Source organism: Leuresthes tenuis, unplaced genomic scaffold (genome assembly GCF_036924035.1).
Source record: "Leuresthes tenuis unplaced genomic scaffold, fLeuTen1.0.hap1 SCAF_9, whole genome shotgun sequence".
Classification (NCBI taxonomy): Eukaryota; Metazoa; Chordata; class Actinopteri; order Atheriniformes; family Atherinopsidae; genus Leuresthes; species Leuresthes tenuis.
The window spans coordinates 32,631,902-32,658,411 of record NW_027325363.1 but is presented as its reverse complement, the minus strand read 5'-3'; the positions used below and the strand labels follow the sequence as shown (position 1 = coordinate 32,658,411).

At 39.9% G+C, this 26,510-nt stretch overlaps 1 protein-coding gene across 1 annotated transcript; it reads right to left on the bottom strand.

Moving 5' to 3' along the window:
* Positions 1 to 15,094: 15,094 nt before the first annotated feature.
* On the bottom strand, positions 15,095 to 25,152 carry LOC140314755 (porphobilinogen deaminase-like). Its single transcript, XM_072393112.1, has 14 exons — positions 24,997 to 25,152; positions 21,779 to 21,832; positions 21,349 to 21,421; positions 20,040 to 20,089; positions 19,703 to 19,758; positions 19,215 to 19,292; positions 18,565 to 18,642; positions 18,385 to 18,460; positions 17,893 to 18,006; positions 17,773 to 17,811; positions 17,538 to 17,657; positions 17,398 to 17,451; positions 16,494 to 16,580; positions 15,095 to 16,354 (listed from the first exon to the last, which is right to left on the bottom strand). The coding sequence occupies exons 1-14, from the start codon at positions 25,018 to 25,020 to the stop codon at positions 16,181 to 16,183; spliced, it is 1,077 nt and encodes a 358-aa protein (XP_072249213.1). The 5' UTR covers positions 25,021 to 25,152; the 3' UTR covers positions 15,095 to 16,180.
* Positions 25,153 to 26,510: the final 1,358 nt, after the last annotated feature.

Below are 26,510 nucleotides of genomic sequence, written 5' to 3'. Positions count from 1 at the left end.
TTGTGGGTGTGGGAAATGTCCACTTCTGAAGCTTGGCAGCAAATACCGAAATATTTACCGGAAATATTTATCACTCTTACTCTGCAATTTGTGTCAGGTGTTGACCCAAACGGCTTAAATGACCAAACTCTGTCAGTGGCACATGTAATGTTAAATAGGAATCACATTAATACCTTGTATAAGATGTGTCAAATAAGTTGTTTCAGTTCCCACATTTCCTGAAGGCAACATGACAGAGAGATCCCTTCAGCCAGCTGTCACTCATGATTTCACATCCTGTTCTCTGAAGCCCTTGGCCAAAAGTTTGAAACTGAGGTTGAAAAAATATCTAAAACTGAAGAAAAAAATTGAAATAAAATAAATTGTGAAAAATTAAAATTTCAATAAAAGATAAATAGATATTTTTTAAAAAACAATGAAACTTGAACTGAAACAACTTTTGCTGCACTTCTTTTATTTTGAAAACAAGGGATAGGGATGCACAGTGGTGTGGTGGTTAGCACCCTTGCCTCACAGTGAGAGAGCTCCAGGTTCAACTCCTGGCCTGGGCCTTTCTGTGTGGAGTTTGCATGTTCTCCCCGTGTATGTGTGGATTCTCTCCAGTTCCTCTCACCATTCAAAAACATGCTTCTTAGGATAATTGGTGTCTCTAAAATTGTCCTTAGGAGTGAGTGTGAGCGTGTGTGGGGTTGTTTGTCCTGTGTCGCTCTGGGATGGACTGGCAACCTGTACTGGGTGCCTGATGACCACTGGGATAGGCTCCAGCTGCGACCTGACCAACAGATTAAGCGGGTATAGAAAATGGATGGCTGGAAGTTGAAAAGTGGACTTCACAATTCAATTTCAAATGAACAAACATTATGACCCAGAGATAGGTCGATACTTTTTCACCTTTGCACTGCACTTGAGGAGGTTACAAGTTTTTCCACTGGAAATCACAGCACAGATGATAATATTGATGGCTTTCAGCTGGTAAAGCTTCATGAGCTTCTCTTTCCAAAGTACACAACCTGTCTTACATCAAAATTACTGCTGACCATACTGTCTGTTCTCAGAAGTGTACATAAGATCCCGGGAAGCATAGTCTCAGAGGTAGCCTTGAAGAATAGATAGTTTGTCGATAAAATATGGATATGGCCCTCATACTGTCAGCCACTGCCATTCTGAAGCCTTGAGTCTGGTATTTGGGAGCCAAGAAATGTTTTGTAGCTAGCATCTCGCTCCCGAAGGCATTTTCTGCATCAGCTTCACATCTGTCAGCTGTTGGCGTCGTCCATCTATTTTGGGTCTATGAGTTAAATGTATGTATGGAGTCACCAGTTTACTGGGATGAATAGCAATATTTTTTAACACCTGACCATTTAACACCTACCACATATATAAATGCATTCTCTTTAGGCCAAGGCCAGCTGTGCTTTGGCAAAATTTCTTAGTTTTCAACAAACCTAATGTTTACCATGTCTTGATTATTCTGTAAAACAGATTATTTCATTCGGATTTGTTTATATCTATTTATTTATCAAAAATAGGGACAGTACACATTAATGAACACTCATGTGTAAATGTGTCAGATTTTGTCTGTTAAGTCTATATTGAAGTGCATTATACCTGTCAATATTACAAGTAATAGCCATTATGAAGTGCAGACCATCATGCGTTACTCATTCAGTTACACATTACAAGTGATTACACACCTGATTTTACTTTAAGAAAGTTTTTCTTGACTACTGACAGAGTCCACAATGAGCTACCCCCGACAGATAGTGTGTTTTCACTAAAGGAGTATTTTCTAAATGGCGCTTCACAGTCATCTCTGCTAACTGCTCTGTAGTACATGTTGTGAAATTGTCAGTTGGTCTTTGTTTAATGTATTGGTTCAATGGTGGTGGAGCCAGACCATGTAATATTTTTTTAAATAATGCAGCAGGCATTAGAATTTTTACAAATTTCAAAACTCAATAAATTGTACTTGGGCAGTATACTGCAATGATGATGTGGGGTATTGGGGATGGTTGCCTTCAAACAGCCTATGTGTAGATGATGCAGGAAGAACTCTGCTGACACAGGCTTGGTCGAACACAGAAATTTTATTGTCAGCCAGGTCCGTATCAGAATTACAGAATGATGCATCGAGTCTGGAGAGATCTTTCAAGCCTGAATCTCCATAGAATCTCTGTCTCACTCTGGGTGTGTTTTTCATTAAGTAGGGTAGAATCTTCATGTTTTTTGGTACCTTGAAGATGCTGCATGTTCCCATCAACAGGCACAAAGCCCGGATATGGCGTGTGCATTTCTATTGAGCCTCTTCTGGACACATGAACTGGGGAGTGTGTTATTCTCAAGATGTTTCATTTTAGCCCGAAACTTCCCTACACAGCTGGTAATTATCGGACATTATATATTTCTTATCGGTTCCCAAACCTCCTTTGCACTGTTGGTAAGTATCAGACACTTCATTCCCCCCTTCCGGACTACTTAAGAGTCCCGAAAAATGAAACTATCACAACTATATGTCATAGCAAGTGACTGAACCCTATCTGTGGACCTGTGCCAACAAAAGCCTCATCACTCGATATTATCTGTAGCTAAACATCTTAATTGTATATAGATCCTCAATTTCAGAGTCAACTAATTAACTAAGATCCTATTTACATACCTATGTGCTATTACGTACCTAATGTGCTGCTTCAGTGAAGGCCCTGGCCTTCACTGAAGTGATAACCTGTGTAGTACCTGCTGTTGCTGTATTGATACCCTCAATTGTTCCACATCTGGATGTGGAGGTTGGTGGCGGTGATGATGTTGAGATGTTTAATGGTAGCATTTCTTCAAAAAGTCCCGGCTCTATATCAGAGCTTCCATTAATTGCTACTAAGAACACCATTTCAACTTTACTTTCAAGTCTGTTGCTTAACTCTGACCACCCAGGTTGGGGGTCATAATATATTTATACTCCCCCTGAGCTCTTATCTTGGCCCAATGAACAAAAAGACTAGTCCCCTTTCTTTTTCACCATCCTAACTTCATTAAGCAGTACATGGCTGGGAAGGAGATGTTTGAGAAATCGATCAGTTTTCCATAGTTGTCTTTCCACTGCGCTCGAAGAAGTCTGTCAAGATTTCATGCTGTGCACTGGCATGGGAGCTGAACTGACTTACCCAACTCTGGTTTTTGTAACGCTTGGGCTTGGTCTTTTTGCAGACTGACCTTGGTCTCCTTGGTACAACTGTCTCTCTTGTCCTTCTCGAAGTGTCATTGTTGCTCTATTGAGTCTTTGTTGGATCGCCTTCAGGAGGGGAGGGGAGGCGACCGTTGTTCCTGGCACATGTTGCAGATCGATGAAGCTTCAAATGGTCTCTCTTTCATCACACATACAGTTGTTTATTCATCACCTTCCACCATAAAGCTTTGTCCCTTCTTGCTTTTCAGTTTGTTCTTTAAATGCTGCATGTCTAGAAGACCAATCCATTAAATTAGATAACTTGGCAGTATGGTGATCTACCATGTGTTTTGTCACAAAGCTGCTTATCTGTGGTAAACAGCCCTTCAGAAAGGCATTCTTCTATTGCTTTCACTAATTTTGTGTATCTTTCTCTACTGAAACTTATTTTCCCATCTGTCTAAGTAGCCTATTTAGTATTATCTGGGTCCTGTTAAAACATGTATTTGACATTCCCATCTAAATCCCTATTTGCATTAAAACAAGTATTCCCAATTTTCTATCCCTTCATTAACCAACCAGTTTGTGTCCAACTAGTCCAATCAGTGAAACACCGCTTTTTTGTCACCACAAGGTTGCCCCGTCTGTTGTTTCACTGAGACACTACTGAATAACTACCTGTCAGAAAAGTTTGCTTATTATCATTATATAAAAGTCACAGCCAGAGAAGCCATTTCATATCAAAACTTCACAAGGAGAAGTTGGGAGACAAAGAGAACTGTGTTTTAAGAAGGAATGTTGTTCCCCCACTGATCGTTATCTTTATAGCTCCCCAAATAAGGAGATGCCTCAGGAGATATACCAGACCTGGGCACATAAATGGACTTGGTAAATGGACTTGTACTTGTATAGCGCTTTTCTAGTCTAACAGACCACTCAAAGCGCTCCACTACATGCCACATTCACCCCACTCACACACATTCATACAGCACATCTTAAGATACACATAACTACGTGCTTTTTTCTAAGCACATTCATACCCCCAATGATACACTGGGGGAGCAACGTGGGGTTCAGTGTCTTGCCCAAGGACGCTTCGACATGTATCCTAGGGAAGCCAGAGTCGAACCACTGACCTTCCGATTGGTGAGCAATCTAGAGGATTGTATGTATGTGTGTGTGTGTGTCACCAAATAAAGGAGCAAGGGAGGCAACCACTCGTTGGAGAACTCTTGTGAATCTGCAGAGAGAAGGTTCATGTGTTGTTCTCCCCTTGCAAGTAAAATACTGAGGCCTCTGAGGGATTTCTTGGTTTCATGCTGTTGTCTGTGAGTTCATTTTTCTAACACTACCACCCAACATAGTTTATGCACACATAATATTCCTGTACATACAAACAAACAAACAATTATTTATCGCTATTTCTCCTCTATGTTTTTAACGTACACTTCCTGTAGTCTTCTCAGACCGACTATGGACTCATTTCTTTTTTTAGCTTCACTGTTTTGCAGATCTTAATTGAATATTACACATTAATATTGAACTTTACTGGATAAGCAGGTCTTCATTGCATTCAGCGGCCTATATGCGAGCGTCCATGTGTAAGCTGTTCTTCTTCGCATTTATCAGCAGCAAGCAAATCTTCATTGCACATACATATGGAAATAGTAAAACAATTCTAATGCATTAGCTAAACCTTCTGTATCAGGAGTGTTTATCATGATGTTGGGAACAGAACCTCTCGCCCAGAATAGTGTAACTTTCATTACTCAACTGATCATAACTCTGCAATGAGCACATTTCAAAATATCACGCCTCTACATGTATACAAAGACTATATGTATGAATGTTTTAATATTTTTTATATTTCTTGATATCATTCAGTGTGTCTGTGTGTCACCTGCTGTGTCAAGGGAGCAGTGGTGGTACTTTGTCCTGCATCATCTTTATTTCTGTTCATGCTATCCATGCTTTATGCCATAAGATTGGGACTACTATAATAAGAGTAATGATTAGCAATACACAGCTGGTTCCTCTCAACCATCAACATCTTGGTTATCTGAGTGGATGCCACGGCCATTGTCTGTCCATTTTCCTTATCTTATTTTAGCCACACCCTATGTTCTCGTTTCAGCAGTTATTTTCTGAGACAAACCCCCTGCTGTTGAGAGAATTCCCCTTTGTGGTCAGACTTATGCCTCAGAGAACGGTGGTGGGTAACTAATCTTTCCCTTTTTCTGCAGGTGGTGGCCTTACTAGTTTACAGTGTGATAAGTGAATCCAGGAAGTCCTTTCTGCTATTTTTGCTGCTGTAGGTGTTGTAAGTAGTACCTTATATGGACCTTCCCCCCTTGGACTGGACCAGTTTTTCTTATCCTTTTTCTTTATCACTTTGATGAGGACCCAGTCTCTTGGTTTTACTGTCTTCAGAGATTTCTCCACAGGTTCACCTGGAACAGACAGAAGAACCCTCTCTCCTTTTTAACATTTTATCCATGTATCCTGCTAAGGTTTCCTCTCTTTCTTCATCATGCCTGGTGTATGGTTTTAACTGTGGGAGTACAAATGGTCTGTCATATATTATCTCAAATGACGTTAATCTTGCACCTGCATGTTTAGGACTACTAGTGGTAAACACTAAACCCATTTTTTACTGTTTCTTCCATTATTTTCTTCAACCTTGACTTAATTATTCCATTGTGTCTTTCCACCAATCCTGTGGGTGACTGTGGGTGATATGCATAGTTTCTAAGGTCTATTCTTATGTTCTTTGCCACCAGGGAGATAACATTGTTTACAAAGTGTGTCCAATTATCTTTTCAGGTATTCCAATCTAGTAATTATGTTTTTTACCCGTGTTTTTGCTACTGAGAGTTCATCTACTTATGCACATGGAAATACTTCAACCCATTTGGTAAAAAACTCTATTATCACTTGGTAGAATAATTTCTCTTCACGTGGAGTGAAGCGCGCTGGAGAATCTCCGTACAGTTAATTGTGCCTACCAACAGACGGATCGGCGTTTGGTTCGCATGGCTCTCATCAACACCAGATCCGTTGCAAATAAGACATTTATCCTAAATTACTTTTTTACTTCGTATTCCTTGGATTTCCTCCTGTTGACTGAAACCTGGCTTAAACCAGGTGATAACAGTGCGTTCTCTGAGCTTCTTCCATCCAACTGTTCTTTCTTCAGCTCCCCGAGAGTGTCGGGGCGAGCAGGGCGACTTGCTGCTGTGTTCAATACCAATTTTAAATGTCGGCTTCTTCCCACAGGTACATACTCCTCGTTTGAACTGCAACTGTTTGCGGTAGAGTTCGCAAGTCCCGTGTTGTGTGCAGTTGTCTATCGCCCTCCGAAATATAATAAGGACTTTATTCATGAGTTCTCTGAGTTTCTGGCTGACATTCTCCCAAAATATGACAAGATCTTGATCTGTGGGGACTTCGATGTTCACGTTTGTTGCCCATCTGACCAATTCACCACAGACTTCAAAAGCCTTTTGGAAACTTTTAATTTGATTCAATTCGTGGATAAACCAATACACCATCTGGGACACACATTGGACCTTGTTATTTCTTCTGGACTTTCAGTTTCCCTTAAAGACATTTCTGAGACTGCAATCTCAGATCATCTCCCTATTGTTTTTGAATGAATAGCCCTCCAACCAGTGAACAAACCTCTTGCTCCATCCCATCAGCGGCGTATCATCACTCCCTCCACAGCCGATGAATTTGCTGCTGCTTTCAATGACTCACAATTTTTTCCCTTGAATGGCTTGGCTTCCCCTATCTGTCCTGATCATTTTCTCTCCTCCTTTCACTCCACCTGTACTGCAATTCTGGACTCTATAGCTTCTTTTAGGCAAAAATCTGTCTAGCCAAGAACAGACCCTTGGTTGAACGACACCACCCGTGCTATCAGGCAGCGTTGCAGACAGGCGGAACGCAGATTGAAGAAGGACAAACTGCATGTGTCTCTGGAAATGTTAAGGGACTGTCTCACTGATTATCAGAGAGCCGTACGTGAAGCAAAATCTCAGTACCTCTCTAATATTATTTCTAGCAGCAGTCATTGTCTTAAGGTGTTACTCGATACAATTAATGCTGTTATTAACCCATGTACTTCTGCTGTGACTGATGTATCGATAGCCACTTGTGAGAATTTTCTTCTTTATTTTGTTGACAAAGTTGATTCTGTCAGAAGAAACACTAATGTGAGTGTTAATTTGAGTACAAATAAGGATCTGCCTGTTGTCCCAACTCATTCTGCTGTGTTTGATCAGTTTGAGCTGGTTTCCCTCTCTTGTCTCTGTGATATAGTGAAATCTCTGAAACCTACAAATTGCCTATTAGATATTGTCCCTTCCAAAGTGTTGAAAATAGTTTTTAATACTGTGGGGCTCAGTCTCCTGGTTCTTATTAACTCCTGCCTTAGATTAGGAACGGTCCCAGCTGCCTTTAAACATGCTGTGGTCAGGCCCCTTCTTAAAAGGCCTAATCTTGACCCCTCAATGTTATCAAATTTTAGACCTGTTTCCAATCTGCCGTTTCTTTCTAAGGTTTTAGAAAAAGTTGTTTTTATACAAATACAGTCCTTTCTTGAGGATAACTCTGTTCTTGAGAAGTTCCAATCTGGATTTAGGTCTCGTCACAGCACTGAGTCTGCACTGTTAAAGGTGCACAATGATATTGCTCTGTCTGTGGATGCCAAATGCCCTGTTGCCTTAGTGCTGCTTGATCTCACTGCAGCCTTTGACACGGTGGACCATGCAGTCCTCCTGTTACGTCTAAGTAATTATGTTGGCATCCATGGTACTGCATTGAAGTGGTTTACATCTTACTTATCCAGTAGAACCTTCTCCGTTATGGTTGGTGACCTGTCCTCTTCCATTGCTCCTCTCTCCTGTGGAGTCCCACAAGGATCTATTCTTGGCCCTATCCTCTTCTCATTATACATGTTACCACTTGGGTCAATTATAGCCAGGCACAACCTTTCTTTTCACTGTTATGCAGACGATTTACAAATCTATCTGCCAGTGAAGCCAAATAGTAGCAGTGCACAATGTTCTTTGTTTGATTGTATTGCTGACATTAAGCAATGGTTGGCCCAAAATTTTCTACATTTAAATGATGACAAAACTGAATGTATTGTGTTTGGGGATACTGTGACGGCTGACTTTAGCACCTTGTCTTCAAAGCTCAGTTCAACCGTCAGAAATCTGGGAGTAACCTTTGACAGTCATCTGAAGTTTGACAAACAAATTAACAATGTTGTCAGGACTAGTTTTTTCCAGTTGCGTCTCCTGGCCAAAGTTAAAATGTTTTTAAGCCGTCACGATCTTGAGAAAGCCATCCATGACCTAATAAGTTCAAGGTTAGACTACTGCAATGGACTTTATGTCGGCGTCTCCCAGACTTCTCTTAGTTGCCTTCAACTTGTGCAAAATGCTGCTGCCCGTCTTTTAACCAACACTAACAGACGTATGCATATCACTCCTGTTAACTCCCTTCATTGGCTTCCTGTCCTTTATAGAATTGATTTTAAACTTTTAATGTTTGTTTTTAAAGCTCTTAACGGCCTCACCCCATCATATTTATCTGAGCTTTTAACTGTTCGTAATCCTGGTAGAGCTCTGAGGTCAACAAATCAACTTTTGTTGGAAGTGCCCAGGTCAAAATACAAGCACTGGGGTGACCGAGCCTTTTCCGTTGCTGCCCCCAGGCTCTGGAATAAGCTCCCCCCCCAGATGCGTCTTATTTCTGACCTGGGCCTCTTTAAATCAGGGCTAAAAACATATTTATTTCAGATGGCTTTTAATACCCAGTAGTATGGTGACTCTTTTATATTATCTTATTCAATTTTGCTGTATTTTATTGCGTTTACTGTTATTTTATTGTTTTGTACTAATTCTTTTCTTTATTTATTATCTGCTGTAAAGCACTTTGGTACACCGAAATGGATTGTTGTAAAGGGCTGTATAAATAAATTACATTTACATTTACATTTATTTAGTTCAATGAAATCCATACAATAATGAAATCCATACCAATGTGTTGACACTCGGTACTCTGGCTTTGGGAATTATCCTCGTTTTCTCACTTAGATTAGTAAAATGGGATTCAATAGGTTTTGATAATGTTGAACCTATGAAAGATCAGTTTGTTATACAGTAATCTATGTGTGCAAATATCATTTAGCGTATGTCATAGAGGAATCTTCTGTCTGTGCCTTGAGATTTTGTTTTATTTGATATTTGTTGTGATGTGGCGCTATATAAATAAATTTAATTGAATTTAATTGAATGTAATCCTGACTGCTGGGATAGGCTCCGGCCCACCCGCTACCCGACCACGGATTGACGGTATAGAAAATGGATGGATGAATGTAATCCTCTGTCTTATCAGGTCTAAACATGAGGTAAATACTACCTCAGATCAACTACAACATATGACATATTACACTGTGACAATGTTCACTTAACAAAAACTAAACTAACATGTAGAAGCATTGTATGAAAGTTCATCCTTTTATACCTCAGAGAAAATAAGAGGGTAGGTAGCATTGTTAACTGATCATCAGACAGTGTGAGCACCCCCATATAAGCAGAAGTTTTAGATTAAGTTTTACTGGTCTGGAGCATTTAGGTGTGTGTTTACACAATGCCAATGAGTAAATACATGAGCAATGATCTTAGAAAAGCAATTGTTGCCGAACATCAATCTGGGAAGGGTTGTAAGGCCATTTGCAAACTATTTGGAGTCTATCATTTCACAGAGAGACAGACTGTTGACAACACTGAAGATAGCTATCTTCCCAGGAATGGATGTCCATTTTCATCCAAGTCTACCCCAAGGTCAGAGACTGTGCAAAAAAAACTTCAAAAAACCCAAGAGCCACATCTCAGTCTTCAAGCCTCAGTTAGCATGTTAAATGTTAAAGTTCACGACAGCACAATTACAAAAAGAATGAACAAGTATGGCTTGTTTGGAAGGGTTGCAGGAGAAAGACTCTTAAAAGAACATGGCAGCACAGCTTAGGTTCACAAAGCTGCATCTGAAAAAAACACAAGACTTCTGGAACAATGTCGTTTAGACAGACCAGACAAAAGTGCAGGTGTTTGGTCATAATGCACAGCAGCACGTTTGGAGAAAACCAAACATAGCATATCAGCACAAACACTTCATACTGTATAGCGACTATCCTGTCCTCCTGTAGTCACTCGTGTATGGGTGTGGGAGATGAGGGAGGAGGTGTGTTTTGATGCGCTCTTTACAAACTAATGTCCATACGTTTTTGCCACGTTTGGGTGATGTTCCCGTTTAATAATCCAAAACAATAAAATTTACAGGGTAAACCTGATAATACTGATGCAAAAATAACTAATAATGTGACTATATGATTCCGCTGGAAAAACAAAGGAAGCCAGGTGAGTGAGCGGTAAAAACCGCATCACCTTCCATCCCATGATCCCTGGAGACGATGTAAACAAAAGCGGAACGAGCTGCGTGCTAACCCACGCAGACCGGCGCTGCCCAGTCTTCTCTTAGCCAACGCCAGGTCACTCACCAACAAACTGGACGAGATTCGACTGAGGATCGTCTCACGTAGGACAGAAGAGCAGTGATCTTCACTGAGACCTGGCTGGATAACAACATCCCAGATGTGGCAATGGAGCTAGCGGGGCACTCTCTGTTCCGTGCCGACACGGCTGTAGCTTTAGGCAAGACCAAAGGCGGAGGTTTGACGCTGCACATTCATAACTCGTGGTGTACAGCTACAAACAAAGCAACAACCTCATCCTGAACACCAGCAAGACCAAGGAGATCATAGTGGACTACAGAAGATCCAGAAAAACTAAACACGCTAAGGACAACATCAAGTTCCTGGGAGTCCGTATTTCCTCTGACCTTTCTTGGTCGCTCAACACCTCACATCTGGTGAAGAAGGCCCAACAACGGCTCTTCTTCCTCATGAAGCTGAAGCGGGCTGGACTCTCCTCTCAGCTGCTCGCAAATTTCTACTGAGCAACAATGGAAAGCATTCTGTGTCACAGTGAGGTACGGTAGCTGCAAACAGGAAGGACTTAGCCCGGGTGGTGGATTGTGGGCTGCCGTCTGCCTGATCTGGACTCTGTTTACACAGGTGTTCAGGATGAGGTTGTTGCTAGAACACCACTGAATCAGGTGTTGGATCTCCTGTCTTTAGTGGGTTTCATCATTGTCTGATATGAGACCCACCATGGTGGTGTCGTCCACAAACTTCACAGCCATATCTGAGGAGTAGATGGCAGTACAATTGTGGGTGAAGAAGATGAAGAGAGCAGGACTGAGCACACAGCCCTGCGGCGTGCCAGTGTTGAGGACCAGTGGGGAAGATGTTGAGTCCCAGAGTCCAAAGGAGGGCTGGACGCATTGCTAGTGATCCCGCCCCCGGGCAACAGACTGTTTGTACCGCTGCCATCAGGAAAGCGATACAGAAACAGCAAAACCAGCACTACAAGGCCCAGGAACAGCTTCTTCCCCAGAGCTGTGCAAGCTATCACCCCCCTGTAGTGACACACAACCCCCTGCAGAACACTCACTTTATTTTTGATTCTTGAACATATCTTTAGATAATTCTTTCCACTCCCTCCTGAAAGATGAGGTAGTATCTGTGAGTACAGCAAGAACAGAGAACGTCAGACTGTGATAAACACAGTGTGGGCGCAGAAGAACATGGATGAGAAAATGTGTCAGTTGCTTGTAAGACTTTAAAAGCAGCATGGAAGATGATTCAAAGCATGTGTAGGATCACATTAACTCCTGTCATGCAAAGCTGTTGAGTCATGGGGTGGATGTAGTTTTTCACAGACTGCTTCTGCATTTCTTTTGGGCGGGGGTGTTGGTTAGTGAAATTAATAATGACACATTGTAATATGTCACATTTTGTTGTTCAGCTGTGGCTATATTTATCTCATTGAGATAAGCATAACCTCAGTTGATTTATTCATCTTTTTAATTTTCTGATTTGTATAACCTTAGAACTGAATGTAGGTGTACTTCTGTTTTCATATATCTATAACCCAATGATGATATCAACTTTTGTGTTCCCTAACAACACAACATGCTCTATGCTATGTGCCTGACAGCCACAAGATTAAACATCCACCTTGTGAAATCTTCTCACTGTGGACCAAATAGACATACTTCATATATTATAAAATGTATTGCCACAAAGATATTGACATTCTTGTCGTACGAAGATTAATCCTAGTGATTTTGTCTTTTCCTCTTGTGCTACCGTGTAGTTGACATTTTTTATTTTAGATAGAAATCCAAGGAATTGCCATTAAAATTATGTGCCAGTTTTTATGATTTCCTCAACATAATTTGTCACTTTGATGATCTTCTGACTTCTCATCAGCAGCCTTTATCATGTCAGATCTATCATTTATTCAGTATTGTCCTTGGATTCGTTATCAGACTTGCAAAGCAAGCAAATTATCATTAGCTTGAGTCACTTAGAGCCACCAGCACCATCAAATGATATACAAATGTATGTATAGTTTTTACAGCGCTGTTATTCGTCACAGAAGTTCAAATGAATAATTTGCAGGAAGTTTGCCCATTTTATGATCATTCTGAATTCAACAAGAATGGCCTGAGGCCCATTGTGTTTCACACAACTAAAAACATTTGTCCTTCACTTTTTATTCTGTGTAGTTCATGTACCATTTGATGCTTTCATTATACCAACAGAATCCTCTGTTGAAGCTCCTATGCTGAAGCCTCCTCCTCCATGTCCAGAGGGTCTCCAATCCCAACCAGAAATTTGCTCCCCTGAATGCTTTCCAGGTGAGGATCAAAGAGTCCTCCTGTCTTCATCCAAATATGAAAAAATCAAACACCAAGCACAGGCGGCCCTTAACGTAAAAGTGTTGGATCTCTATCGGAAATTTAAAGTTTGCAACAAGAACATCTCAAACAAGGAAAAATTATCTACCACTGCTGAGCACCGCCCTAAAAGCTCCTCTGTTCAGACTAATGCATTTCAGTTGAGTCTGCAAGGTGTACTGTATAGTTCACCTGCCTATGGAGCTTCCAGGGCCACAGCTCAGACTGACTGTGAGAGCCTGGTTGAACAGAATAGTGGCCTTAGTAACTCTCTTCACAGCCCTGATAAAACACTGACGTTTTTCCGAGTTCTCCATCCTGTCAAAGATGGATGCAATAAGACCATGCCTGAGTGGAGGAGGACGCTGTACAAACTGATTTCTGTCCAAGGTTTCCGGTCTCAACGGGCAGCACAACTGTCTGCAGCAGAGGAACTGGGAAAGCATTGTAGTGCAACACAACTTCCAGGAACCATCCCCTCACTGCAGAATGGCCAAGCCGCAGCCCATCAGAGGGTGGTGCAGAAAATCACGATGAAAGATCCCACCGGACCAGACTGCTGTTATGTAATCCCAATGGCCTCTCAACACAGCTTCTTTACTTCGCATCCCTGTGGAACAACTCAGTATGGACGACTGCAGTTTGACTGGATGAGAGGATCTTAAGAGGGAAAACTCCTGAGAGTACAATCAGTTATGCCCAAATTCAGTGCTCAGCAAATGTAGGTAGCAGGGACCAGGACCTATTTACTTTGAAACTATTGAATGCTTGCACCATTTTGTAATAAGGCTGTTTGATAAAAAAAAAATAAACATTCATTGTCATTTTTGTCTGCATGTGAGAAAGGTGTTCTTTTATAGGCCTGGACCATTTTAGGAGTGGTCAGATGGTTTCTCCACTCACTACAGGAGTGAAAATTGACATTGTTTTCTGTTGCAACTCACTTTTTGTTGGTAAACAAGTCTCAAAAAACAGGATCATGTAGTTTTGCATTTGAAAAATAAGACAAGGGAATTTTTTTCATTCCATAAGTATATGATGGACAACAAAACACAGAAACTGGACATGTTTAACACACCCTTTATTGTTTCTAGCCCCATGTGATATAATTTGACATGTTTACGCATGTCGGAAAAAAAAAACACCAAGTACATATTTTAATTGGACATGACATTGTGGTAATTATATCTAATCAGAAAAATATCCGTACCTATTTCATGCACAAATTAAAGCTGAAAAACACATATAGCCAATATCACCTCTCATTGATTCAGGACATTTAAATTAGATAGAAAAATTTGCAAACAAAGGCCCATAAAAGAAAAATATGGTATTGTGCTAACTGTACTAATGCGGAGTGAATGCCAACTGGATTTGATCAAAGAAATAAATCGGACATTATTGTCAATAAGACATTATAAATGCAGATTAGAAATTGTACATTTACTGAGATGAAATGTATGAAACTTGTATTCAAAGGCAAACAATGACATTATGGATGGTCTTTTTTTCCCCAATTAGGCAAGTTGTGAAAGTCAACACAATGGAAAAATGTGGAGTCACAGAACAATTACATTTTCCTGTTAAATAATTATAACTTCTCATAACAGTTTTGTAGCAGATACAGATACAGTTATGACAAAAGGTATATGAAAACTGAACTGTCAGTGAGATTATTTATCTCATGGTGATGAGATGAATTTGCAGAGTAATGAGAAAATCAGTCATCTTCACCCAATCATGGCAAGTAAAAAGAATAAAAAGAGCTTTGTATTGACAACTCTATGCCATGTAATTGACAATACATGATAGGTTTTGCTTTGTTTAATGCCTCATGTTCCCAAAGAACTACACCATAATTTACAAGCATCACCTGGGTCAGCAATAGTATTCATTCAAGTTTTGAGCTGGTGTAACATGGGCCAATACAGCTGTAAACTACTGCTATGTTTTGAAGCAGTAATTCTTTTACCACTTAAATTAATTCTAGAATCAGTTCATGACAACAAAAGGAAGGTTTACTTCTGTACTTTATGCCTTAAATACACAACTGTACCATTTTTAAATGAGAGGCTCACCGTTGACACCAGGTGTGGCGCTGAAAGGCACTCTGTAGAGATATTAACACCCATATTTCAAACATGCAGTGTCATAAAAAAACATAAAACAGAACAAAAGTGCACCTTTAAAATCGGGGCAGGAATCTGAAAACCGAAAACAGTGACTGTTTTGGAACTACTGCTCCAGTGTTAAACGTAAGCACTGAAGCCTGTGCAGATCTTAGCATCACTCACTAGCTCTGTCACAGGTCACACAGACACAAAACGCTCCCCGATCTTGGCATGAATTCTAATCCTCTCTGTTAAAGAGGTAGCAGCACCTTTTTAAAATGCAGCTCCTCTGCTGGAAATACTGTGTGCATCATAAGCTGAATGGAGGTTATGCAGGAAGGTTGATTCTGTTTTCAGTAGAGGAAACACCAGTTTTAGTGGTCTGATGCACAAAATAGAACAAAGAAAAAAAAAGTCATAATGACTGTAATTGCTAAGATTTTATTTACATTCTTAATATTTTTTTGTTTTTGACTGCACAGCAGTGTTGTGCGCACTCATAAAAAATGTCTGCTTTGCCAAATAAGATCAACTCTGGTTTCCCTTCTGTTTTTATCTGCCTGTGAGATACAATAATACATTTTGATTAAACAATGTACTGATAAACTTAAAAAGCAAACCCCGACCTTGACAATGGTATTCTAAGTGCTTACTACAATGCCTGAAGGTTATTTTATGTTTCTCTCTGATAATCTAATAATAACCAGTGTGGTTATTTCTATGTGGTTCAGGAGATAGTTCTGTGAGGTACAGTGCGTTAGAACAGGCTAGAACCAAAACCCAAGACCCACAGACAGCAGTGACTCCCAACTAACTGATAGCAGTAGTCAATTTAGTGGTTTTGCACCACTCTGAGCACAACTTTGGTTCAAACAGTGCTGGAAATCCTCTCCTTGAGCAACAGAAATCCACCAGTTTTTTTTACTCAAGTCAATATCGAATGAGTATGACAAAGAAGGAATTCAAGCTTATCCTTGAATCAAGGTTGTGACTGACTGCACTGTCTAGAGCCCCTACCCTCAGATGGATTGGATTATCTGGCGTCATTGAGCTGCCTAGCCACTGTCAGGATCTCCTTGGCACCTTTGCTCAGCAGTAAGTTGGCCAGGTCGACTCCCAGCCGCTCAGCCCTGTCCTGGGCATCTCCTGGGATCTTGCTGGCAGTGACTCCCACTCGCTGAACATGCTCGTCCAAGTTCTCTAAACTCTGCCACACACGCATACATTTTTTATAAATTCAAGAAAAGGGGGGAAAAAAAAAAGAAAAAAAAGAGAGATACTCTTAAACTGAGGAAATCTTCAGCTTAAATCTTCAGGAAAGGTGTCAATACACTGTATATGCTCACCTTGGCACCAGCAGTGGTGCTGGTCTGCATGGTTTCCTTCAGACTGTCTGAGCCATCCAGACTGTATACAGCACCCGTCAGGTAGAGCTGTCAACCATAGATTGATTTTACATTTTTATAGAAACACAGAAGAAGCAGCACCAATGATCAGCTGGCACATGTGCAGTGTTGAGGTGTGTTAAAAGAATGAGTAATGTGTGAGAAAACATTTGAGACATGATATATCATTTCAGAGGGAAGATGAACACTTTTGAAAGGCAATGTTTGTATATCTTGTTGTCATTCTGGGATAAAAATCCCTAAAGGTCTGATCCTAGAATCAGCTCTGACCCAGACTACTCTTTTCAGGTGTGAGGGACTGTAAGAAGACAGATTCTCTAAACCTCTAAGATTTCAAAAACAGTCTTTGTTTTGGTCTTTCCAAAACCAAAAAGGGTTAGGGGTTAGACAGTGTGTATTTCTTCTCTACATTTTCTGTAGTCTAGCAAAAGCAGAAGCCCAGTCAAACCTTTACCCTCCCCTTTCTGTGTCTATACTTTCACACATGACAACACTGCGCAACAAGGGTGCATCAGTCCCAGCTTGAAAGTCATATGTGAAAGGGCCTATAGTTTGTCAAATAGTGAGTCTTTTCTTGCTAGCTAACAAGCTACAGCTGATGGAATCTGCTTGCAACGTCTGCCATTTTAGGGACAACATTAACAGATCTTAACCACAAATTCGGAGGCTTTTTTATGTTACCTGGAAACAGTCTATTTTGTGTACTACTGGGTCCATCTTAAAGTTTCTAACTAGAAAATGTCACATATAATTTTAGTGTATTGAATGACATGTTAGAATGCACATTTGAAGACTGTTGCTGTTAACTGTACAAATGCATGGGCAAGAACAGGCTTTTTCTTACCTGGGAGTCTTTCACTTGGGTGTGCACAGCCACCGGAACACTACACCCACCCTCCTAAAAAGAAAAAAAAAATTAAATAGACCTGGATTCTCCTACACGCATTGTGGAGATGTGTGTGTATGCGAGTGTGAGTGATGTACCAGCTGTTTGAGGAAGGCTCTCTCAGCGATGCAGCGCAGCACAGTTTCAGGGTCATGAAGGACAGACACCATCTCCAGAATGTCTGCATCTCTGGCCCGAACCTCCACTGCCAAAGCCCCCTGACAATTTACATATGGATGTTGATTCCTCTAAGATTTATTTATTTATCTATTTTTTTTATTTTTTACACACACATCCGTTCCATATATTTGTCATACTTTCGTTCCCACCTACCTGTCCAACAGCATACATACAGTCTTCAGGCCCCAGGATCTAGCAGGAGAAACAATTTCAGTGTGTTTGAACAGAACAAATGAGACTTCAATAAAAAGAATGAAAAATCCTATAGTTCACCATGCTTATTCGGTTCTCCCAGCCCATTCTCTTGAGACCAGCAGCAGCCAGAATAATGGCAGCAAAGTCCTTTTTCTCATCCAGCTTTTTCAATCGTGTGTTCAGGTTGCCACGCTGAAGACTACAGTTAAGGAGAACACCTCAGAAGACAAAACATGTCTACTCTGAGAATCCGTGTGTAGTTTAATACAGCATTTCGTTCAGAACTCTGCTGTGCCCGAATACAGTCATGGAGCTACTCTAACTATCATTAAGTCATTTGGTTTTAATGCTAGTCCACACTTTGTATATAAAGACTCTCTTATAGACTCCCTTGTGCCACTAAAAAAGGAGATTTACTGTGAAATCTTTGATTTACAGATAACCATTTAATTATTTTTTATTATCAAAAAAGGACAAAATTTAACTTCAATGATAAACAAAGCATTTTCATTGTTTTTTCTGCTGCATATGAAAGTGAACTGTAAAGAGACTGTTCTCAGAAGAGGATACAATATCTTTGAACTCCAGGTGGGGGAATCTCTTCTTCAGCTGAGCAGCACGACGCAATGAACTAGTGCCAATCACACTGCACACACACACACACACACACACACACTATGAAGTTAAAAAAAAAAACAACATAATTTGGACATGACTTAAAACAAACACAGCCTCTTAAATGATGTGTACCTGTTTTCTGGCAGAGTGTCCAGGGTTTTCCCTGCATTGTTTGGATGCAGGACCACTGCATCGTGGGGGTTCTCTCTCCTATAACAAAGGACACAAGTATGAAGAGCTGGTAAACCGCCAATTATAGTGAGATTACACCATAAATACTCCACTGACGTGCAGACAGTAAGCCATAATTGTCTAAAGGAGTAAAGGATTGTAAAGGAGAACTGTTCCAGCAAAAGGAGAGCTGACACACTGCTCCTCCATCTCTTCACTCCACTTTAGTGGCAGCAGCAGCTTATAAGAAAAAAATAAAGAGTTCCTGATGTGGGCTAAAGCAGGCTAGAATTGAAGTCATGCATGATTATATCTTTCCTGACTCCCGAATAGTTTCCCAAGGTCCCAATAAAGCTAACATGCTACTTCTGTTTCTTAAAATTAACAACAGGGATATCTTGAATTATAATTCTGATGAATCATGACAAAGTTTGACTAGTTTTTCCACATTTAGAAAGTTTGGACTACTATGTACAACAATGCACTCCGCTTTTGACCATTTACTCACTCCTATTTTAGTAGGTAGAATCAATTCCGGAAAAAAAAAAGCAAATTACATAATGTGACCTAAAAAGCTATAAAGTCTGCAGACACTGTGTGTGTGGACTCACTTCAGCACAGCTCCAATAGTGAATCCTGGAGGCAGGGTGGTGGGAAGGTCTTTAAGTGAGTGAACAACCAGATCGACCCTGTTGGTCACACATGAAGGGAATCACTTATATGAGCTGCATGAATGTTTCATGGTATAATGCAGCCATTTAGCAGCAGAAAATAGCCACCTGCTATATCTGAGGCTGCAGAAATCAAAGAGTTTCTCTCAGTAGAGATTTCATTTGAACATACACTTGGTGTTCCTATGGATTAATCAGCCAACAGTTCCTGAGGCTTTTCTATTGTGAAATGAATGAAAACCAGCAATTACCCAAAACACTGTTACTCACTTTTTTGCTATAACAAAAAACATTCATTCTAATTTGAGTGTAAACAGAATATGATAGTGATAGACAACATAAGCACGTGTACTTGCTTTTTTTTTTAGTTTTTTTTTTTTAAAACAGTGCTGTGAAAGCAGTATGGTGGATGCCGGCCAAACACTTACTCATTCCTCTCCAAAGCATTCTCCAACTCTTTGGTGAACAAACTCTTCTCACCAATCTGCACAAAAAAAAGCCGGTTATTTTCCTATTAGTTGTTTTACATTGATCTGGTGCATTGAAAATAACTTACGGTGCAACTCATTCAGTAGAGACCCTGTACTGACTGTTGCTTTTAGATCCTCAGTAATGCATAATAACTACGATATATCTATATTAATATATTTCTATATCTGTAAACCTGGAAAAAAAAGACACACACACACATATACATATATACAAAATGTCGACATGAAATTGATAATTGACCATTTGGATATAATTTAGCCTTTATTAGTTCACCTTTGATAAAGCTGTGTCAAGGATTTTATCTCCTGTTGTTGACATGGCCACTGAAAAAGAAGAGACACATGGTTATTTATACGAATAAGCATTAATAACCAGAAAATCCAACACAAACATATCATGTCGGACACGGTTCCACAATCAGTATGGTCTCCACGCAGTGACGGAGAGATGGGGTCTGGGTTCGAGTTAGTTGCAAATTTATTTTTACAGAGCTAGCAAACGTGCTCTCTTACATTATTACAGCCATACTTATGATGTTACAGTTATAAAAATGGCATAGCTGTTGGCACCAGGCGCCTGAGACTTCATGGACAACAATTTTGCCATAGTGACCAAACTGAGTTATATAATACTGACACAAGCATCCCCAAGACCCATACCTTTCCCTTAACCATCACAACTAAATGTCTAAACATAACCATATCCAAATTCTAACTTTAACCTTAAAATGCACAAAAGTCCCCATAGTATGGTATTCCGTCAGGACCACCAAATAGTATAAAAGCAAATACACTATTTCATAAAAGCTTGTTTGAAAAGTAGTAGCTGTAGAACAGTGAACACATTGTTCTGAGTGTCACAAACCTTCAAACCTGCTGTTATGAGAAATTCACCCATTCAGATCATTAACACATGCATTGTCTTAAAATATGTTTGATTATATCATTTTAAAGCATTCATGCTTGCAAATTGCCAACAGGAAGTCAGTGGACAAGGGTTTAATATAACCCTGAGAAGTATGCTTCTTCACTTACCCGTTTGCTGAAAACTTTGTGTCGACATATCGAACATGAAGGTACAGGACAGAAAGCTTGGAAATACCAGTTTAACAAGGCGCTTCAAATGAGTCAATCTTTGGCACATATGTTGCTCACTTTTCAGTTAGCCTGAAAGTTAGTCACTTGAAAAAAATGAATTACTAAATTACTAAAACCTGGAGCACTTAGAAGCCCATAAAGTTTAGATTACAGGCTTTAGATTAATTTTCTAAGTGGAAGCAAAAGAAGTGTTTCCTGCTGGAAAAACAGCATCAGGATGATACAGTTCTCTAGTCCTTTGATACACACTGAACATACAAATACATATAATGAAAACATGGAAGGAGAGTTGATTGTGTAGTTGCGATGGAGATGTGACAAGGACATGACAAATCAGGGAAGATCATATAATGGGTGAAGGCCCAAAATGTGAGGATAATGTGGTGATATGAATCAGTAAGCTCTGTGATCTGGAATAGATCCCCATGAATATGCCACCTGAAAAAAAAATAAAAATAATTCGAAATAATCTTCCAATAACTCACCTATTTCTAAGTGGATGTCAGGAAAGAGTTCTTTTAGCTTGTCGGCCACGCTGTCTGTCTGGATGCGAGCCAGCTGCAACAGAAGAACACTCAACATTAGCTGAATAATAATTCAGCTTCCATAATTTTTTGCTTTTACACAGCCAGCTACTTTAAAATCTCTATGAGACACCAGAGGAAGAGCCTTTCCAGACATTCCACTCTGATGTACCTGAATTAGAAAGGAGAAGGGGTGCATAAGAACATTCAACTCACACTCCAGATCTGTGTAAAGTTTTTGTTCATGTTTGAAATACAGCACAAATCAAAGTCCAGGAAAGAACTACAACCTGACAGCACACCGTGTGAGGCCTTTACAAACACAAAAACTATAGTGCAGGGTTAAGATCAAACCTTTTTGTTTTAAGACCAAACAATTGTGCCACTGTACCTGGCTCTTGCGTGTCCCGATCCTGATGACCTGGCTAACTTTGCCGTTCCCATCCTGCGAGGACAAAAAACAAAACATACTCACTGACAAATATATGTTACTAAGTCAATCAGCCCAACACAATTCCAACTTTTGTGATAGTTTCTTAAAGAGTGGAACCATTTTCTCTGCTGGCCTCACCCTGATGTACTTGTAAGGTCCCTCCTCCATAATTCTGCTTCCACGCAGTGTGAGCGTCAGCACTATAGAGGCTATTGTAACTCCTGTGTGTCTGGGACTGCCTGCAGAGTCTAAGTAAAACTGTGCTGACTGAGGTCATAGCCTCTAGATAATAAACAGTGGTCTTGCTTACTGAACCTCCCCCTATTCTTCCCTTCAGGACCCCCACCCAAAGAGATCTCTGGTTCCAAAAGATAAGTGTGCCAATTCATTGAGTCCGTTATTAAAGGCTGGGATGGGCAGTAAGGAGGGTCCTAGTTATAAGGTGTGGCCATACTGAACTCTGTGTTTTGGAGCCCACTGACAATCCATTTTCTGAAAAAATTCTAAATATAATACAAACAACTGAAACATTGTTATCAGTACATTCAAATGTAAATGTTCAATTCAGCTTCTTAGGTTTAGCTTGAATAGTGAGCTAACTGTATAAAAAGAATGTAACCACACCGTACATATACAGCAAATAGCAAATTAAATTGAAATTAGCTCGAGCAAATCAAACGCCTGTGCAGACGTATAATCGGCAACTAGGGTTCAAGTTTTTTCATATCTATCTGCAAAACTGAACTGAAAAATCTATTAATTTAACATAACTTTGCTTGGTGCCGGGTAACCTCGTAAAAATTATCACAATATCACAGCAAAGATAGGTGGGCGCCAAGTAGCCATTCGGCACTAGTGAAAGAGAGAGAAAATATAAATTCAATTGCAGCCATTTTGACTTGTAAAATGTTTAGCTGTATCTCTACCACAATCTCTCTCTCAATCAGTGTAATGATAAAGTAAACTAGAAAAAGCTGTTCCTGCTGAATGGGGATAGCTGACCATGCTAAAAAAGCTAAAAATAGTGATTTTTTTTTTTGCAGAGGTCAAGTGAGTAATAGTTAAAACCCGGTTGGGACATAGAAGGGAGTGACCGCTGATCGTTTAGTTTGGGACCCGCTGATCTACGTTATAAAAGTTATTTTTAGTGACAGTCACATCAACAATGATCAGGTTATAACTTTGGCACAAAGCATCAAGTGGCAACAATTAAGTTTAGTTGTGGACACGGTCCCTTTACAAATAATAGTAATAAGGAGTCTGCTACATCAATCCGTTGCTTTGCATCCTCCGACAGATTATCTGGTGGCCTATGCCGCACATCTCCGCTATTTCATTTATTTTTAAACCATTTAATAAATCATTTTCAATGGACTAGAACGGGATGTTGATGGTTGGTCGTCCTCGTCCCATTTGAGGTTCCACAGCATCCAGCCGTTCCAGGACTGAACAGAGTTTACTATGGCAACCTCATCAATGTGTAAATCTGTGACGGCAGAGTATGCAGCCAAGCTCTCTGACTTGTTCTACTCGGCCACGGGCATCAGACCCAGATATATTATTAGATTCTACCTGCTCAGCTAATTCTAACAGTGTTTGCACAATTTGAGGGAGCACCGTGATCTGTGATGCGTCCTCTAAACACCCGGCAATTCAATCAATTTCCCGGCACATTTGCAATGTAATGCAATGCAGATGTGCACACCGCCCCCTATCGAACAAGATGGGTCGCTCGGTCAGCAGGGAGCTGAAGAAGCGCTGACGTCACTCTGCTGCGCCGCTCAGATTGCTTTTTCATTTTCGAATTATGGGCAGTACTTTCCGGGCAGACCATGAAAACGAAAAAGCAATAATGCGCAGTCTTGAAGAAGAAAATGCAAATGCAAATGGAATGATTGATTACTAATTTTATTCATGAGTCCAATAATGCAGCCACATTCTTAAAATGAAAAAGCATTTCTGCAAATGCATTTTCATTTTCAAATTTGACATTTCAAATTTAATTTTGGTATCTATTTGCTGGGGCATATTTTGAAAATTAAATCTCAAATGTCTATTTCTTCTTCATTTTAATTAAGTGAAAGATTGAGCACTCTTGAAGAAGAAAATTAAAATGCAAATAGAATTAGAATAGGATTGATTACTAATTTAATTTATGAGTCAAATAATGCAGCCACATTCTTAAAATGAAAAAGCATTTCTGCAAATGCATTTTAATTTGAATTATGGTCAAGATTCGCTTCCATAGAGAAAATTGTAACAGCAAGGTAAATAATTTGAAGATCCTAAGAACCAGAAAGGTTAGAGGAATGCGGGAATGTAGTTTTTATTTCAATGGAGTGAAAGATTTTTAAACGGCAGTGAGTTAAACACAATTGAGCCTGTCTCTGGTGTCATATCAAATTTTCCATTGGAGTTAGTGAGAGAATTTGAAAGGTTTCTCTTGCTTCAAGGCTCATAGCAGAAATTCTGTAAATGTGAGCTCTTTAGTAGTTACATTGGCTGAAAGATGACAACTTTTCCTACATTTTAAGGTATAATTTGTTTCTCTGAGTTAAACTGTATGAAAGAGGAATTTGTTCCCCTTTGCTGAAAGTATGTAGGAGTAGTTGGGGTGGAAAGAGGAAGAGTTGAAAGCATTTCCCCATTCATTTGAATAACGGGAACATTTGAATAAAAGTTAAATATTTTGAAAAGTATAAAAGTTATAAACACCTAAATATATTTCCATAATCTGTTGAACGAGCTGAACGTTTTGATATCACAATTATTTAAATTGTGCAGAATTAGTTAAACGTCAAAAAATATATGGAAGAACTAAGACGTTGGAACAATAATAAAGGGAAACAGGAAATCAATAGTGAGAATGCTGTACAGCATTTTGCTTTACAGCATTCTCACAATAAAAGAAAATCTGCTCCCATTCGAAGCAGGTTAACACATTATATACATCTGCTAGCATTAGCCTTTTCCAACTTTGTTAGATCGCTTTGCTCGTTTCTTCTGTCCAATGGGGAGCAGAACCCGGAGACAGACACTGACACAAGCCAATCGACGCGACTAAATCGACTAAAGAATAACGCATACGGAACTGCTTATGAAGGTCCCTCAGTCGAAACGTTAGAAACCATGGGTTCGTTTAGATAATAATAATCATATTTTTTTTAAAAACTTACCCCAGAACTTGGCTCCCCCGACATGTCGTTAATCCTTTTCACTCAGTGTATATGGTCAGCGTTTTTAATCAAACACGCAGCACATTATAAGCCATGAATACGAATCCTTGTCAGCATGCTGAACACTCCTCTCATGATTTCCTGTCACCGCCCACGTGAGTGAACATAGCTCCTCTGATGTCATTGTGACGGTTAGAGGTCATTTCCTTCATCCGTTTGTCCCTTTCCTTTTGCGAGCAGTTTCTTTTATTTTTCATTTTTCCCGACCAACCATTTATAATATAGATAAATATACAGTGTTTAGGCAGATATAGAAAAATATAGCAAGATAAACAGTTGCTAACAGTGATGATCTTATTACACAACCAAACATCATTCAATAAAAGATATCTCAGATAATTTTTGTTCCCTGAATGGTAGATGTATTTTGCAAATGTTCTATGTTCATTTTTCCATCGGTTGATTTGGGGCTTGTTTTTGCATGTTGACACCCATGTATAAAATGTTGAGTCAAGAGAATCAAGTTGTCCACAAGCCAACTTTGAAATGCTAACCAAAATTCCCACACAAGTTCACAAAGGAGAAAGCTATGTTCTACAGCCTTAATATCCATACATTCAATTTCTATATCCACTTAATCCAAATTCAGGGTCCTGGGATGGCCATGGCTAGGGCCACACAGAGACAAACAACTATGCGCACTCACTCCTATGGTCAGTTTAGAATTACCACTTAACCTAACATCCATGTTTTTGGATGGTGGGAGGGAAGTCTCAATATCCCTCTCCTATATTACTGTCTTTAAACAAGAGCATATTACTGCGCCAATCAAATCTTTCATGTGAGAATTTGTTGAACGGATAGGTTCCATTCAGAATTTGGTTGGTTAACTTGGTTAACTTTGGTTTTTAGTAGAATTAGAATTTTTTAAAAAATTTTTTTACTTTTAGCTTTTACCACCTTGTAATCTTGAAGAACATGTTTCTACTGATGAGAGCAGTGCTAGGCTGTTAAATACGGTGGCCCTGAGAGTCAAAATACGACAACATTTCAGAAAACATGATGACATTTAAGAAAACACGACAACATTTCAGAAAACACAACAACATTTCAGATTATGGAAAGGGTAGGGACCACGGGGACAACACTTCTTGTTTGTGATTGGACGAACCCATGTCTGGCGAAATGTCATTTCCTGTCAAGGCCCCAGTATGGTTGCCGCAATGGCTTGCGTGATGACGTCACGGTCGTGCCGGCGATATATAATGGCGCGAGTCGATGCGCCAGTAGTTGCAATATTCTCCGTCACAGAGGTGTCGCTGCTACACGAAGGTTACAGCTAACTACTCCACGACGACGAAAATGGAGAAGAAAACAATGCCACCATCAAGAGCAGGAGGAGTATCACTGTCATCAATGGTCAGCATTCTCACCTCTGCTTACAAAATAGCTGATGAGCCTGCAGAAGTTGAAATGTCAATAGGTGTGTTATCACCATTATAGTCTGATATAGT

Bases quoted from the DNA above. Each gene is read 5' to 3' on its own strand.
- LOC140314755 (XM_072393112.1), bottom strand. From the start codon at position 25,020: ATGTCGGGGGAGCCAAGTTCTGGG. The intron at 20,090-21,348 runs GTGAGTTATTGG...CTTCTTTTTCAG, and splicing joins TGACATCCACTTAGAAATAG to TGGCCATGTCAACAACAGGA. The intron at 18,007-18,384 runs GTATCCTCTTCT...TGTAGTCTTCAG, and splicing joins ACCTGGAGTTCAAAGATATT to CGTGGCAACCTGAACACACG.